The sequence below is a fragment of the Vicugna pacos genome, chromosome 19 (assembly GCF_048564905.1).
Source record: "Vicugna pacos chromosome 19, VicPac4, whole genome shotgun sequence".
NCBI lineage: Eukaryota > Metazoa > Chordata > Mammalia > Artiodactyla > Camelidae > Vicugna > Vicugna pacos.
The window spans coordinates 34,033,088-34,049,715 of NC_133005.1; the positions used below are offsets into that span (position 1 = coordinate 34,033,088).

Consider the following 16,628-nt stretch of genomic DNA (forward strand, 5'->3'; position numbering starts at 1 on the left):
CTTCCTACTGTTGTTGGTTGCATAAGGACTTTGAAAAGTTGAAGAGTGAGGGGTGGAAATTTGGAGGCTGGTTAGGGCCAGGCTGGGTCTCCCAGAGGGGCGGGAGGAGTCAAGAAGGGAGTGAGCTCCTCCAGATTGGGCAAGATTCCGCAGGAGGCCTAGGGTCACCCGGGCCTACCCAGGATTCCCAAATCCCTCCTGGAGCAAAGGGCCCGGGATTCCCGGGCGGCTCCGGGAGCGGGCGGGGCTGGAGGCGGGGCGGCGGCAGGAAGGGGCCGGAGCGGCGCTCAGAGAGGCTTGGGCCCGGCGGGGTCCGGTCAGGCTCGCTCAGCCGCCCGGGGCTGCACGGGGGCCCCGAGGGAGCGGCGGGCCCCGGCGTGCTGCGCCGGACGCGGGAGGGGAGGCGCGCCAGGGGGCGAAAGAGAGCTGGGCAGAGCCGCAGGACCCCCGGCGGGCAGGGGCGGGGCCTCCGAGTTGCCCCTCCCTCCCTATCTGGGCCACGCCCCGCCTCCTCCCCGCGCGGGGCCGGGGTCAGCCTCCCGCCCTGGCCCGGGACCTAGCGTCGTACGCTCCCCCTAGGGTGCCATGGCCTCGCGGCTTCTGCACCGGCTGCGACACGCTCTGGCCGGCGACGGCCCCGGGGAGGCGCCGACCGGCCCAGAAGCCGAGCAGTTCCCGGAGAGCTCGGAACTGGAGGATGACGACGCCGAGGGCCTGTCGTCCCGCCTCAGCGGCACCCTGAGCTTCACCAGCGCCGAGGACGAGGAGGAGGAGGACGACGAGGACGACGACGATGCTGGCCCTGACCCGTTGCACCCCCGGGACCAGGCTGCGGGAGACGACGCAGGCGAGTGCGGGAGGATGGAGGCGGGAACCCTGGTGCTCGATTAGGCCTCCGCCCCGGCCGCGTTCCCGAGTTGATCCAGCTGAAACTCGCACTTATTTAAGTGCCCCAGCTACTTCTTGGCTGTGTGACCTTGAGAGAGTCACAACACCTCTCTGAGCCAAGTTCGCTTTTGTCAAATAGGGAAAATCACTCCCATATCAGGGTTGTTTAGGGCATTAAATGTACAGGGTCTGGGAAACAAACGGTAGTAATGGTATTGGCAGCTATGTTTTAGGGGTGGAGATACTTGTTTAACGCCTACTGTCTGTCAGGCAGGTGCTTGGCACCCGGCCCCTCTCTGGCTCTCCGTTTCCTTTTATATCAAATGGGGATAAAGCCTTTATCACCTGTTGGGAGGATGACTGAGGTCATGGCACATAATTTATTTCGAACCTGGCTCCAGGCCCATCCTGTGCTCATGCAGAACGGAGTCCCCCACCTGATGGGCAGCGAGGCAGTCAGCCCCTGACGCGGCAGTTGCAAGATTTCTGGAAGAAGTCCCGGAACACCCTGGTACCCCAGCGGCTGCTCTTCGAGGTGACCAGCGCCAACGTGGTCAAGGACCCGCCCTCCAAGTACGTGGTGAGTGAGGGTCCAGGAACCCCTGGACTGAGTGGAGAAGTCTGGCCAAGAGAAAGCAGGGAAAACTCCAGCTTCTTGGGGGATCTGGCTGTGTAGTGAGAAATGGCTACCCCATTTTAGATGGGGAAACTGAGGCCAGACAGGGGATGTATCTTGAGCAAGTCCTCAGGCAAATGACTTAGCTTTTTTGAAGGATTATGGACCTGCCTCCTAGCCTGACTTTGAGTCTAAGAACTGATATGTGTGTCCCCTGTCCCCTGAGTGTTTTCAAATTGTAGCAAAATGCAAGATACACAGGGAAGAATATTATTCAAGTCAGATTTGAGACCCAAGTTGCATTGGTTAGTGGATAGAAAAATGGGTTTTGGAGCTTGATTCAGATCCTAGTTATTACCAGTTGTTTGACTTTGGGTGAGCTGTGAAACCTTGATGACCCTGTTTCCTCATCTGAGCAATGGGGATAATGCTGGGGATTGTTGCAGGAACTCCAGGAGACGGTACACAGAAAGCTGTTAGCATTGTGCCTGGCATTATGAAGTGTTCCATAAAATGGCAGTTCTGTTATTATTACTTAAGTTTGGGTAGAACATGTCTGGCATCTAGGGCCTGTTGTGGCCCTTTTACAACCCAGGAGAGTCAGTTCTCCAGCACCCACAGCTGTACAGAATAAGCTTGTCCTAAGGATGGGGTTTAGGGGGTTGGTGGGGTCAGGGTGAAGAGCAGTGTTGGGGAGGCCGTTTTCCTCGCTTGTGGAAAGGAGACACTGACATGGAGAATGTGCTCAGCCTCCCTGAAACCCAGCCTAACTGGCTGGCCATGGCAATGGCGGCTCCCTGCCTCTCACTTCCCTCCTCTTCACTACCCTCCTCCATTTCTGACTCAGCAGGAGGGGGGCCTGGAGCCCTGTCCCACATCTGGGCCTCTCCACCCCTCTTGGAGGCTCTTAGTAAAAAAAAAGGGCCACGCCCCTGGGGTGAGTGCTCCAATTCCAGCAGGCGTTGATCTGATGATGAAATCTTAAGTGGCAAAAGTCCTGATAGGGGAGCGGTGGGGGGTCATGCACAGGAAGGGGGCACCAAGGATCAGGTACATAGGAAAAGCTGAGAGGCTAGGAAGTGGGGGGGTAACTCTGGGAAGAGAATGACAAGACAGCCAAGTATGGCCTGGCCCATGTCTGGGAAATGAATCACCTTTGTTCAATGAGGATCCTAAATCCTGATTTAAAATCCCTTGAGGTTTAAGAGCAGAGGCTTTGGAATTAGGTCGGCCTGGGTTTGAATCCCAGCTGGGCTTTGTGACTTAGGGGAAGTCTTCGAGCCCTTTGCCTCCTCTTGGCGCCTACTCCCTCAGCTGTCAAACAGATGAGGACGCCTCCCTTGCAGTGCTGTTGTGAGGATGAAGTAGTAGATGTGAAGTTCCTGGCACAGCACGTGGCACAAGGTAGGTGTGACTCTCACATCTACCTTAATTAATTAAGTTAGTGGAGCAACTCCCTCTTGTTATTACCTATCTCAGTGGGACATTAGAAGGACGAGATGAGTTAATGGATATAAAATGGGTTTTTGTCTAAAAATAAAAGCTAGATGAGCATAAGGGGTCACTACAGACCAGTGCGTCTGATTCCCTGGAATATTTAATAACTGTTCCTTAAAAAAACAAATGAACAAAAAACACAAAGTTTTGCAGTTAATATGTAGTATGTTTGGGGAATGCAGAGTCGAATGAGAGTAAAATAAGTTTCTTTATTGTTAAACTTTCTAACCCTGAATATTAATGTACACGGTGAATCTTCAAGAGAAGGATTCAGCGGGCAAACCTAGTTGACCATGGGTGGCCAGGATATTGGCAGTTTCACAGAACAAATTCAAGAGAAAAATCTGGGTTTGGTGTCAGTAATGCTTTATAGATTAATCCATATTTGGGTTCTCACACCTAGGGGGAGGCTTCATGGTCATCTTGTTCAGTGTTTCCCAACCCTTGGTCACTCCAGCATCGCTTTCCCAATTCTCATCCTATCTAAATGCTACTTGGACCATTCTTTGCCTTCACATTTGTCTTCAAATCAACCTATTTTTAAAAATAAGCTTAAAAGACAACTTTATAGCACATATTTTTAAAAATAAGCTTAAAAGACAACTTTATAGCACAACTGTATGGGGAAAGCCTCCCTTGCCATAAAGAGAAGAGAACCATTATAGTAAAAGCAGTGAAAGGGAAAGTGTCGTGAAGCTGTGCCCAGATGGTGCTGCCTGAAGAAGGCCCTGACCTGAGATTCACTTCATGGCTCTTTTCTAAAAATGGAGATGAGAAGTGTTGGAGAAGAGCTTTTTTTTAAACCAAAGTGGAGAGCCTCTCAATTTCTAGTCAGAAAGATTCACAGAAAATAAGAGGGGGAACCACCTCCTGCCTCTGATTCACTGTTGCTTACTCCAGTACCTGCCAGCTACAAGTCAACATCAGTGCACATTCCACACTTGAGTAAAGACTGAGCTGGGCCAGCGTTGCATTCAGTAGAGCTGGAAGCAGACCCAAGAAGGGGACTGCCTTGCCTGACCTCACCTAGTGAGGGAGTAGCTGATCCGAGGTTAGAATTTGGTCCTGAGAACAGTGTGCTTTTCACGCTGGTCACGATGGGGGCTGCGATGGGCCCTCCAGGTCTGGATTGGGGTAACCTGGCTAGGGATGTGGGGCTGTGTGTCCAGAGTAGAACAAAGCTCCAAGCTGGTATAAAGTTGGCTTTAGAGGACCAAGCAATGGGCCTGGGTCTCAGCACACCGCTGGTTTTTCAGAGAGGCTATCATTAGAGCTAACTGTCCTATGGGAAGGGAGTGCTCCCTGGCAGGGGCAAAAGCGGCAGTGGTCCAGGCACTGAAGCTCATCTCTGTCTTTTTCTTCCTGTGCTGCCTTGGGCCTGGGTCATTTCAGACGAACCTCAGGTAAGATGGGACTGGCCTCCCAAGCTGCCTTCCCAGCAGCTCCCACCCTCCTGGGCCTAGCCCCGGTGGGAAGAGGTGGGGGACAAGAGTTGGAAGTGTGGGGGTGGGGAGGGCAGGGGCCCGTGGACAACTTGCACCCGCCCTGACCCCCACCCTCCCTGCAGCTCTACACCCTCGCCGTGATGGGCCCGGGGCCGCCGGATCGCCAGCCGGCCCAGATCTCCCGCCGTTACTCGGACTTTGAGCGGCTGCACCGAAACCTGCAGCGGCAGTTCCGGGGCCCCATGGCGGCCATCTCCTTCCCCCGGAAGCGCCTGCGCCGGAACTTTACTGCAGAGACCATCGCCCGCCGCAGCCGGGCCTTTGAGCAGTTTCTGGGCCACCTCCAGGCCGTGCCTGAGCTGCGCCAGGCCCCGGAGCTGCAGGACTTCTTCGTGCTGCCCGAGCTGCGGCGCGCGCAGAGCCTCACCTGCACCGGCCTCTATCGGGAGGCGCTGGCGCTCTGGGCCAATGCCTGGCAGCTGCAGGCCCAGCTGGGCATCCCCTCGGGCCCAGACTGGCCCCTGCTGACTCTGGCCGGGCTGGCCGTGTGCCACCAAGAGCTGGAGGACCCTGGGGAAGCCCGGGCATGCTGTGAGAGGGCCCTCCAGCTGCTGGGGGACAAGAGTCCTCACCCCCTGCTGGCACCCTTTCTGGAGGCCCATGTGCGGCTCTCCTGGCGCCTGGGCCTGGACAAACGCCAAACAGAGGCCCAGCTCCAGGCCCTGCAGGAGGCAGGTCTGACCCCCACACCACCCCCCAGTCTCAAAGAATTACTCATTAAGGAGGTGCTGGACTAACCTGGCCCAGACTGAAGGCCACTGTGGGGAGAGGCACTGCCCCTAGAAGGGCGCTAGAGTCGGGGCTGATGAGGACATGGACAGCAGCTGGGAGGCTATAGGGGGTGCTGGGAACCCCTAGAAGTTCCACAGAGAATTTGCAGCAGACCAAGGAAACATGGTTCTGTTGAGCTGGGCTCAGGACAAGCTTGGGCTGGGATGGTGCAGGGAGAAAGTCTGATGCAGCCTCTCCAGCTTATGAATATCTGGGGACTGTGCCCCAGGTCAGGGTCAATGTTCCCCTTTCCTTGGGCCTCCAAGCCAGAGGCAGCCTGGCCAAAGGGCCAGGGACTCTGCCTCTGGAATCCTGGAGTTGATGGCTGGAGGGAAGGCTGCAGTTCTGGCCCAGGGGAATTAAACACCAGCAGCTCCAGTGGTATGCGTCTCTTTATTGGATGCCCCAGACAGAGGGCCCAGCCCTGGACTGTAACTCCTGCGTCAGGAGTCTGGGTAGAAGGGAGAGTCTTGAAGCCCCAGGCCAAGCTGGTACCTCTGGCTACAACTTGCTCTTTGAGCCCTGGGGTGTCACTCGGATCACACCTTCCTGGGCACAGGTCACAGCCAGGACCCCATCCCGACGCCACAGCCGCCCTTGAACCAGGCCCCGGGAGCCACCTGCAGGCAAAAGGAAGGGTGAGAACGGTCTTCTCTCTCCAGCACAGCCAAACGGGCTCCTTGAAAAAGGTGGGACTCAGGGTGGGCTGCCCCATCGCAGGCATGCTGGGTGCTGTGGTCACTCCCAACCTCCACGTGCCCTTTTAGGAGTCCATTACATTCAGTCACTGGGGTTAACGCCTCCCATGGGAACCCCACCTGGCAATTTAAAAGCACTTTCACATATCTGCTGGCTTCCTCAAAAAGATCTCAAGGGGAGAAGTTCTGAGAACAGTCCTTATAGCTTGGTTAAATAGATCTGCCCTGCTTCTGGCCACTTGTGTTAGGAAACTCATCAGTTCCCTTTATAATAAGTCAAACCAGGCCCTCCAGGCTGGTCATTCATTTAAAAAACAAAGAAAAAGAGCTATGCCCAACCCAAAGGGGCAACCCTCCCTCCCCACCAAGGGATTCTCCCTTGCCAGCCCTGGGCCTGAGTCTGATGTTTCGGAAGGGAACTGCTGGTTTGTCTTACCGCAGTAGCGTTCACTTAGTTCTCACAGGAGCCAAGTGAAGCTGGTTTTGTCCCAGTTTTCAGATGACACTACAGTCCATAGAGGCTCAGGAACTTGGCCTTAATGATCAGGCCAAACCCAAACCCAAGAGAATGAACTTCAAGGTGGTTGTTCCTGATGCTGTTGGTACTTGAGAACCCCCTGCCCTGCGTTTAAAGCGTCCTTTAAGTTTTGTCCCTGTTTCACAAAGCTTTTCTTCACTTGAAATGTTACTTCCTTGGGAATTCTGGGCTTCTCTCTTATCACCATAAGGAGTGTCCAAGTAGTGGGGCCCTGGGAGACTGTCGAGTGCCCTGACCACCACCAACCAGGTTAATTGTCAGAATCACTCAGGGAGCTTCTTAAAAATAGTTTCCTGGACCTTATCTAAGACCTGCAGAGTCAGAATCTTGGGGGTAGAATCACAATGTTTTGAAAAAGCTCTCCCAAGTAGTGGTCTGGTGGGCCACCAGCTTTGGATACCTCTGCTTTAATACAACCCTGTTTGTTTAGATGGGGAAACAAGCTCAGAGGAGAGATGGGACTTGCCCAAGATCATACAGAGAAACTGAAGTGGTTCTAGACTAGACCTGAGTCTGAGATAAAGTGAATCACTTTCCCATCATGTTATACAGAAATTAAGAGCTGAGCAGGTGTCCCAATCTCAGGCCTCACCCTGTCATTTTGAAGACAAGGATGCCACAGCCTAGGGGGGCAGGAGAGGAAGTGATCTGTGTGGTGCTCCAGGGGAAGTGGGCTGGAGTCGGGGGCGGGGGAAGCGTCACCCCAAAAAGCAGGCACCTTGCCACCCCAAGGTCAATGCCCTCATCCCACCTGGCCTGACACTCACCAGCCCAGGGGCTCTCACACTCATAGAGCATCCAGTGGTCAGCTCGGAAAGGAGCGTGAAACCACATGGAGTGGTCCAGGGACACCATGAAGCGCACCGTATGCTGACAGTGGTGGGGCAGTAGTGCTGTGCCCAGGAAGGCGTAGTCCGAGATGTAGGCGGCCACGCAGCAGTGCATCTTGATGTCGCCCTCCCCTGCAACAGGTTCCAGCCCCATCATCCCTGGGCTCCTGGGCTTTACAGCTCAGGACCTGCAGAGAGGTGGGGTGAAAGGGGCTGCCATGCACAAATATGCAGACTGTTCAATGCATGAGGGCACCTGGTCAGAGGCTGTTTGTGACGGGGAATAAGGGAGGTGGGGACGGGGGAGGGCGGGGTGAGTGAGGGTTGAAATCCAGTCTTCATTCCCCAGGTGTCCCTCCCTGGACCCTGGAAGTTTTTCCAATTTGCACAAAGGCACCTTACGGTTAACAGCAGACCTGGAGAATTTCGCTCGGCAAGGTGTCTTGCCTTCCCCAGAAAGGGCTGACGTTAGGATGATAGTCACCTCCCCATTCTCCCCATGCAAGGGGCTGAGCCAACTTCCCCATCATGCGGATAAGGAAACAGGCCCAGAGAGGGGAAGTAACATGCCTAAGGCCGCACAGGGCAAATGAGGTGCAGGTCTAGACCCCCAGAGAGTGTTTTCCTCCAGTCCACAGGGTCCTCTTACCAATATAGCCCCTAGCTCGCACCCAGAACATCTGTCTTGGCTCCATGCTCTGCATCTGGCCCAGAGTGGGAGGGTTTACCAGCTTGATCTCAATGGGCACCTCCTGGGCAGCAATTTGGTTCAGCCCCACTCGGTACTCCTCCTGGAGGTTAGGGTCCCTGAAAGTAAAGGGAAGATGGACTGGGGGAGACCCAGGGAGATGGGGGGCCTCTCCTCTGAGATGCCTCTTCTGACCCCCTTCATTCCTCTCTAGGGACTCCCGACTTATCCCCAGAGCTTCCCTCCCTCTGGCAGGCTAGTATTTGCATCCCTTCTTTGCCCCTTAAGAGCCCTGTGGCCTTGCGCAAGTTAGTAATCTCTCAGCCTGCCTTCCCATCTGCGAAATGTGGATAATGCCAGTAACCAAACTGGAGAAAACAAGATAATGCATCTAAAGTCAACACATCATAGAGTCCCATGGCGTACCCAGTAACAGGCACCATTCCAGGCATTTCACACACCTTCCACACCCCTGTGAGATCAGTGTTAGCATAACTGCTGCCTGATAAATGAAGGCAGCACAGAGAGTGCAGATAGCTTGCTCAGGGAGTGGGAAGAAGTGGGAAGAGAAGGCGGGTTTCTGACCCAGGCTGTCTGGCTCCATGGTTCGTACTCTTAACCACTTCTCTATTCTAAATACTCAGCAAACAGGCTCCCTGCTGGATCCAGGTATAACCTGAGTAACTGGGGACACTGTGTCCCAGCCAGGGAACCCCCTTCGCTCCAGTAACGATCACCCCTCATGCTCTTCCCTGGTATTTCCATTTCCATCCCTATCCTCTCGAGCACCGTCTGATAGAACCTTCTGTGATGATGGAAGTTTCTAGATCTTCACTGTCCACTATGGTAGCCACTAGCATCATGTGGCTTTCGAGGGCTTGAGATGTGGCAGTGTGACTGAGGAATAGAACTGCTAATTCTCTTTAACATTAATCAACTTCTTATAGCCACCTGTGGTTAGTGGCTTCTCAAGCACACCGGTAGATTTAGAAACCTTTAGGAACAATGCCTTCCTTTCATTTCCCAAACATCTCTGAGTTCTGACCACATCCCAGGCTCCCAGGCTCCATGCTTATATAGTGCTCTCTGTCAATAGTGCTATAACTTCAATTTACTGAGCACTCACCAGTGCCTTACTACCTATTCTCTCATTTAATCCTAACAGCAGCCTTCTGAGGTAGGAATTATGATTAGGAATTATGATAACTGAGAGCACAGGGTGGGAGAGCAACTCACCAAACTCACACAGCTGGCAGTGACAGAGTCCAGATTTGAACCTAGGGCTTTCCCAGGTTCAAGCCCACCTCCATTCCCATCCCACCATCCTGCCCCACCTCGTGCGGCAGAAGGAGCGGAGCTCTTTTTATGATACAGCGGTGAAGCAGGCAGGGCAGAGATGACCGTTCCCGTTTCTCAGATGAAGAAGCAGGGCTCTGAGAGGCTGGGAAGTTGGGCAAAGGCACACAGCAGGTGGGCTGGCCCAAATCCATGTGACTGTCCTGTGTCAGGACCCAGAGCTCCTTCTGCTGCCCTGGCATTTTCCAACTTTCTTAGCTGTGATCCAAGTAAGTAATCTCTTTGACCAGGTGATGTTCAGAATACTTAAACACACTACAGGAAAGGCAGCGGGGCCATCACTCTGCAGCAGGGACCCTCACCCCTGCCAGACTGCTGCATCATGGGGGACCCCGAAGTAGGGGGCAGATCACTCAGGGATGGGGAAGGTGAGCATTTACCAAGTGGTTATAGAAGTTTTTCAATATTTTAACAACCAGTAAAGCTGTACCACTACCTGAACTGGCTGAATCACAAGCCCTGTATTTCACATTGCAATCCAATACACATGCTCTCACACACAACAGGATTCCTGCCCTTATGACAGGCCAGACCCTCCAGTATCTTCTTTTCTAGTCTATTTTTTTTAAATGCTGGTCAAGATCCACTAAAGGACTCCATGACCCACTAACAGGCAGTAACTGCAGTCTGAACAGTCCTGAAGGCTCCAGGTCTCTCACCTTAAATACCGGTCAATGAGGGTCTTGTAGCCATGAACCTCCTCCGGTGGGGGCACAGTGGGCATGGAGAACTGGTGCTGTATGGGGCTGGGCTGGGCCTGCTGGAAGGAGGCCTGGCAGATGAAGATGGGCTTGCCATGTTGCACAGCCTTCACGGAGCGCACGGAGAAGCTCGCCCCTGTTCGCGTCCGCTCCACCTGGTATAGCACCGGCACCTTCGGGTCCCCTGCAGCAGGCACAGGAGACACGGTGAGCCTGAGTGAACCCCTTAGTCCCGGTCACCATCACCACAGCGGTGGAGTGAGGGGGCACCTCTGCTGCTCGTTCTCCTCTCTTCTTCTGCTCAGTAGCTACTGACCGAGGCCTAAGGCCCAGGTCCTGGAGATACAGAGAACACCGGATTCTGTCATCTAGATGCTCCCGGTGCAGGCGGAGCCCCTCTCTGTCAATAGTACAGAACAGAAGGGACATTGCCAGATTCCCTGTGTTTAAAGCCCAGCTGTACCACTCACCAGCTGTGTGACCTTGAGAAAGTCACTTAACCTCTCTGAGCAGTTAACCCATCTGCGAAACTGGGATCCTTTCAGGATTTTAATGAGGATTAAATGAATTCAGAGTTATAAAGTGTTTAGAATAATATATGGCACATAGTAAGTGCTCTATAGGGGTTTGTTAAATAAATAGCCTCAGTTTTTGTCTTGTTCCCTGTGTGACTAGGATCTTGTCATAAGTCCAGTACCATTTTTCTAGATCAGGGGATAGCAGATCTGGCCTGCTGACTTTTTTTTTCGTCTGTTTTCTTTCTTCTCCTTCTTATTTTTAGAACAAGCAGAGGCTATTTACTCAGAGTTTAGTACAGCAAGGGAGTCAGCCACTATCACTTGAAGTTTGGCAGAGACTCCAAGGCACACAGAGGAGTGGGAAAGCTTGACAGTGAACAAAGAGGTTTCAGGTAAGCCCTGCTTGGAGGCTATTGGCTGGGGGAAAGCTGTAGGCAGGCTAACTAGAAGCAGGAGCCTATGTAATTGGTTAGAGGTACACGTTTGGCTTTCCCTGGTTGGTCTTAAGTTGGAAGCAGGGGCAGAAATTAGGGAAGCTGTCAGTTATTAATCAAGTCCAGGCCATTTGGGGCTGACTGTTACAGGGGCTATGGTCCAGCTTCTGGGATCAGTTGCTAGAGATGATGGTCTGACTTCCCACAAGTCCCATTTGTAGCCAACAGGTTGGCTTCCTGTGCTAGTTGCTACCAACTGTGGGTCGGAGTTCTATTTTCTATATGATCTGGACATTGTCGGAATATTCATTCTCTCAGGAAAAGCATGCTGTCAGTCACTTCATCCTTAATGCAAATGGAAGCCACCTGGCCTTTCTCCTTCAGTATCTGTGATCCCAATGCAGGATGGAAGACACTGGCCCTAGAATGAGGACTATCAGCCCCCAACAAACAGGTTGGAGAGGGTCTTTAGAGGCAGCGAGTCTTCCTGGTGTCCTTGAAGTCCTTTTGTCTGAGTCAGACCGACCTTGGAGAACCCTGCCACATAGGTAGTGAGCTGGGATGATTTTCAACATTGAGATGAAAGAAGCAGTTCTAGGGAAGTGTTACTTCCTCCACCCCATCCAAATGGAGAACCCTCCAGGCACCGGAGACTCATTCAACATCAATAAACAGCACTGTGAACCCTGAAGCCCAGGGGGTTGGCTCGGAGGTCTATTAGCCAACATCGCCAAAGGGGCATTTTTATCAGAATGGGGGTTCCTCAAGGCCAAAACCTATGAGAATGGCTTCCCAAGAGTCCAGACACTGGAAACAGCTACAAGTGCAGCCTGATTCTAGGGGCTGGGAAGGAGATCTCCCTTCCCTATCAATGAACTTAAAAAAAATTAGCTTTCAGCCAATCCTTGGGCTGCAGCTAAATCAGTACTTTCAGTTACTAGTGATTTACCCTTCAGTGTGAACGAGTTCCAGATCTGCTCTTCAGAATTCTTATTGGAGAAGAGCAGGTAGGCTCTGCAATATATTGAAGGAAGGGAGCTAACAGTTACAGAGTGCATTAGTCATGTTGACCGGCAACAAAGAGGCTGCCAGATATTTCTCCAGCAAAGACGAGTTTATTAGGGAACAGAGAATTGCAATTCAGGATCTGCAACCATGACAATCCACGTGCAAGTCCTCTGCACAGCAGAGGAAGGAGAATGCTCTTATTGAGGGGAAAAGAGAGGGCTATAGTATGGTATAGTTGAGAGGGCTATAAAAAACAAAGAATACGTGGCTTTTCATTGGCTGAGTCCTTGGCAGGAAAGAAGAGAAGTCTTTTCTCTTCCTGCTGGTCTCTGCTATTGTTGTAGGGTGTGAGATCTTCCCCTTCTGGCCTCCCAATTCAGTAGAGGTTTCTGTGTACCAATCTTTTACAGTTATTACAGTATCTTTTCTCATGTTGGTCTCACATTAACTATGCAAAGTGGGCTTTACCCTCATTGTATAGATGAGGAAACTGATGCCCTAAAGAACATTTTTTGGAATACAGCCAAGCCCATTTGTTTACATAGTGTCTGCTAGTGCTTTTGCCCACAAAACCTAAAATATTTATTATCTGGCCCTTTACAGAATGTTTTTTGACTCCTGCTATAGAGTCTCCAAGTTCTAAACCTATACCAGTCAGATGACTCCTGGATTACACTCTTCTACCTATCCTATAAATACTTTTTTTTAAATCAAAAAACAAACCGAAACCCCAAACTGACCAACATTCTATTCTAGGCTTTTACAAAAAGAATTGATATGATAAATGGCCAAGGACTCCCAGTATCTTTTATTTTAAAATAACATTGGAGCACCATCACTGTTCATAAATCTTGATGTACCTGGTAGAGGGTCACATCACAAACTAATAAAAGAGCTTCCCTTTTTGCCTTGCTGCCAGGAAGCTCAGAACTAATTTTTATATAAAATTGCAATATGCCTTAGCCTAATTTTTTTATCATTTCCGCCAAATCCTGTTACTACTAGCCTCTTGGCCCTTGAATTTTATTTACCATTATTTTTTAAAATTTTGTACCAAATGTTTTATTTTTTCCATACTTTGTTATTTATCTTTATTTGCAGATTATATTCCATTATAGGTTATTATAAGATACTGAATATAATTCTCTGTGCTATACAGTAAATCCTTGTTGCTTATGTATTTTATGCATAGTAGTTTGTTTCTGTTAATTCCATACTCCTAATCTGCCTTGACTTTTATTTTAATAGGGCTATAATAGCTGTCAATTATTTTAAGCCATCTTGCAGGCTTCCAAGAAGCAGGTAGGGACACAAATAATTGGTGATTATTATGAAATACGAGCGTGGGCCCAGCTCATTTCAGACTGCCCCTGGCTGGAGAATTTCCAAAGAAGTGGATCCTTCCCCTGGAAGCTGGGATGGGCTCTCCCATGGTTTGGAATTATTGCCCAAGAGTGAAAGAGAAAAGCGCAGAAGGAGGCCAGAGTGTAGATTTTGGAGCCACACAAACTCAAGTTCAAATCCCGGCTCTGCAGCTCTGAGCACTTGTGGGAGCTGCTTACATAACCACTTTGGGTCCAAGGTTCCTTACAACTAGAATGGTGGCAGGAATGCTCACCCCCTCTGTTTACTTATGAGGATTAAACAAGGTACAAAGCTGTGCTCTGTAACATGCATATTTTAATTACTCCCATAAATTCATCATCAAAAAATACTGATAGCAATCATTTATGGAAAACCCATAACATGCCAGGCCCTGCACTAGATATTTAACCTGCCTGCAAAGACTCTTAGAATTCTTTTCAGAAACAAGACAATGAAACTGAGTAAGGAATCAGGTAATGTCCCCACCCCCACAAAATAAAACAAGACTGTCTCACTAGGCTAGAAGGATTACAATATCAAAAGGCTAGCAGTTTTGGAGTTTTCAACCAAACTGAGGAAACAAAGAGCACATTTGCTCCCAACTAGCATAAAGGTTTACAAGGTGGCTGGCCTGCCCCAGATAAGCACTCAAATACTTTATGACTGTCAGGCCAGGACAGGAAATAAAAGGATGGGAAGTGAGGGGCAAGGGAATGTAGTATGAAAAGGTGTGTTTACTATTAACTATTTTTATATTTGTAAAATGAGGGGAGAAATCCATTTTTTAAGATACGGATCACATATTATAAAGTACCATAAACTCTTCTCAGCTGATGGAACTATGAAGAAGAGACTGTCAAAATTGGGAGCATTGGCTTGCAAGGGAGGGAAAGCAAGTGAGATTTTGATGTTTCTCAAAAGAGAGCCTGGGTTTTAAAAAATTACTGTCTCCTCCTTTATTTGACCACAGAGCTGTAAGCAGCTATAGAGATCTCGCTCGGTCCCACCCCTCCTCCATTTTTCAGATGGGATGAAGGAGGGGCTGGGGAGGGTGGTTATCTCAGTCGAGGTTGCAGGGCGAATCAAAGGTAAAGCTCAAACTAGGCCCAAGGTCTCTAGATTCCCAGGCTGGTGCGCTGTTCTCCAAGTTAAGCTGCCTGCCTCCAAACTCTCAGGTTACAGCACCCCTCTGAGGACCCAGCACAGGACTGGCACCAGGTATGTAAGGAATAAACAACCAAAGACCCACGGGAAACAGTTAAATAACAAAGTCTTGAGCCAGAAAAGAAGTCCCCAGTGTCTTAGCAGGTATGAGATCTAAGGCACTTCACGGTTCCAGGCCTAATTCCTCTCTAGGGTCCCCTGAGGGTGATCCACTAACTCTCCCTCACCACCCCTCTCTCCTCCTCTTCCCCCTCCATCTCTCTCCCTCTTCCTCCTCAGTCAGCCCCCCAAGGCCAGGAAGAAGTAGCTGCTGGGCCACCAGGGCTGGGGCGGGGTAGCGAGGGGGTGATTTACCTCTGCGAACAAAGTAGCAGTGCAGGGAGTGCACGTGGACATCCTCACTCACAGACTTGGCTGCAGCCACCAGGGCCTGGCCCATGATCTGACCCCCAAACAGCCGCTTGGTTGTAGGTACCCAGTAATGTGTTCCTCTGTAGGGAGAGAGAGAAAGCACGGAAGACTTGGGGGCTAAGCCAAATCCTGCAACTATCAATGAGCCTCTAGTGCAGGATCTCGAAACCTGATTGGGGTCTGGGATCCTTCGAGAATCTGGTGAAAGCCATGATCCTTTCTCCAGGCAGATTTCCTAACATCACTCTACATACAACTTCTTCAGGCCTGAAGGATCGCCCAACCCTTCTGTGGATTTCACTTAAGGATAATGAACCAACCCCATATTTTACACTAGGAGAACAGGGGATCAGACAGGGAAGTTGACTTGGGCAAGATCCCACAGCTCAAATGTTGCCATCCTGAGCAGCATCTGGATCTTTTGACCCCAAATTCAGTGTTTCTTCCATTGCCTATACCAGGGTAAGGCAGAAACTTCTCGAGGCATTGAGTAGACCAAGACGAACCACCAAAGCTGGGGGTGGACTGCATTAAGGCCTGCCACTATGTCCCTCAAATTCGACAGTACAGTTCTTCTAGGAACTAGATTGAGTTCAAAGGGTCCTCAGACTTCAAGTCTAACCCCTTCAGTGTACAGATGAGGACACTGAGGCCCCCAAAGTGTAAAGTTTTGCCCAGTGCATGAGCCCTGTGGAGACTTAAGATTTAGGTTTCCAACTTCCCACTGCCTAGCATTTTTTCATATAATGCATTGTAAATAGCTCTCCAGGGAGTTATTTGTAATTTGTTAAGAGGGGCGGGTGGGCAGGGAAGACAAGTTAATGCCTAAAATAGCTTCCAATCAGCCAGGAGGGGCCTTGGAAGCCCAAACTGTTAAATCTCCAGCAGTCAAGAATTTAAGTGGCATCAGGAAGGAAACTGGCATAGGGCTCAGAATGAATAAAGAGCTACTAGACCCCCACCTAGTGGTGGTGGGGATGGGGTATATAAGAGAAAATGACAGTGAATATGCAATGAACTGCAGATAAGTTTGTGCCCTTGGACGAATCACTGTCCTTTGGAGCTGGCTCCCCCAGGGACGTGACTCCTCAAGGGAGTCTGCTGAGGATATCTTAGATTACCCCTTTATTTGCCCAGATTGCCGGGACCTCCTAGGGATGGGATATGCAGACCACTGCGCCGAGGAGGAAGCCGGGCCAGCTATGTCAGGCACAAGTTCCCTCCCAATCGCGGCAGAGGGATCCCGCGCAGAGCCCATCCTCATCCTGGGCGCTACAAGAAGGGGCAACGAGGTGGCGGCAGTCAAGATCAGAAGCCTCCGTCCCAGCAGGGGGTAGTGCGGACCAGATGCAGCCGGCTACCTGAAGAGATCCTCATCCAGCAGCTCGAGGTTGAGCACGCTAGTGACCAGGACGCTGCGAAGGTCCCTGGGAGGATCGCCGTCGCCCTGTCCGTCCTCTGGAGCCCGCGGGGACGACATGTAGTTCGTTTGCTGCCGGCCCGGGACACTGCGCTGGGTGGCACACACTGAGACCTGGACCCATCGCGCAGCTTCCGGCAGAAGCTAAGTAACCGGAAGCCCCCGGCAGGCACTGAGAAAGTGGGATGCAGGTTATGATTGGTCGGTGCTCCTGTCAGTC

The 16,628-nt window shown here is 51.2% G+C and overlaps 2 protein-coding genes across 3 annotated transcripts; one reads left to right on the top strand and one right to left on the bottom strand.

Annotated features, from left to right (window-relative positions):
- The first annotated feature begins 267 nt into the window (after positions 1–267).
- Positions 268–5,655, top strand: SNX21 (sorting nexin family member 21). 2 transcript variants are annotated; one of them, XM_072944304.1, is made up of 5 exons: positions 268–847; positions 1,290–1,461; positions 2,772–2,908; positions 4,394–4,404; positions 4,569–5,655. In XM_072944304.1, exons 1-5 carry the CDS (start codon positions 586–588, stop codon positions 5,241–5,243), a joined length of 1,257 nt encoding a protein of 418 aa, XP_072800405.1. In that variant the 5' UTR covers positions 268–585; the 3' UTR covers positions 5,244–5,655. The 2 variants fall into 2 exon arrangements, with proteins under 2 accessions (XP_072800405.1, XP_072800407.1); XM_072944306.1 differs by lacking the exons at positions 2,772–2,908; positions 4,394–4,404 and having other exon boundaries at positions 273–847; positions 1,290–1,468.
- ACOT8 (acyl-CoA thioesterase 8) lies at positions 5,652–16,594 on the bottom strand. The gene is made up of 6 exons (XM_006202488.3): positions 16,350–16,594; positions 14,932–15,068; positions 10,047–10,272; positions 7,993–8,150; positions 7,281–7,475; positions 5,652–5,897 (listed from the first exon to the last, which is right to left on the bottom strand). Exons 1-6 carry the CDS (start codon positions 16,466–16,468, stop codon positions 5,779–5,781), a joined length of 954 nt encoding a protein of 317 aa, XP_006202550.1. The 5' UTR covers positions 16,469–16,594; the 3' UTR covers positions 5,652–5,778.
- Between the last annotated feature and the right edge of the window lie 34 nt (positions 16,595–16,628).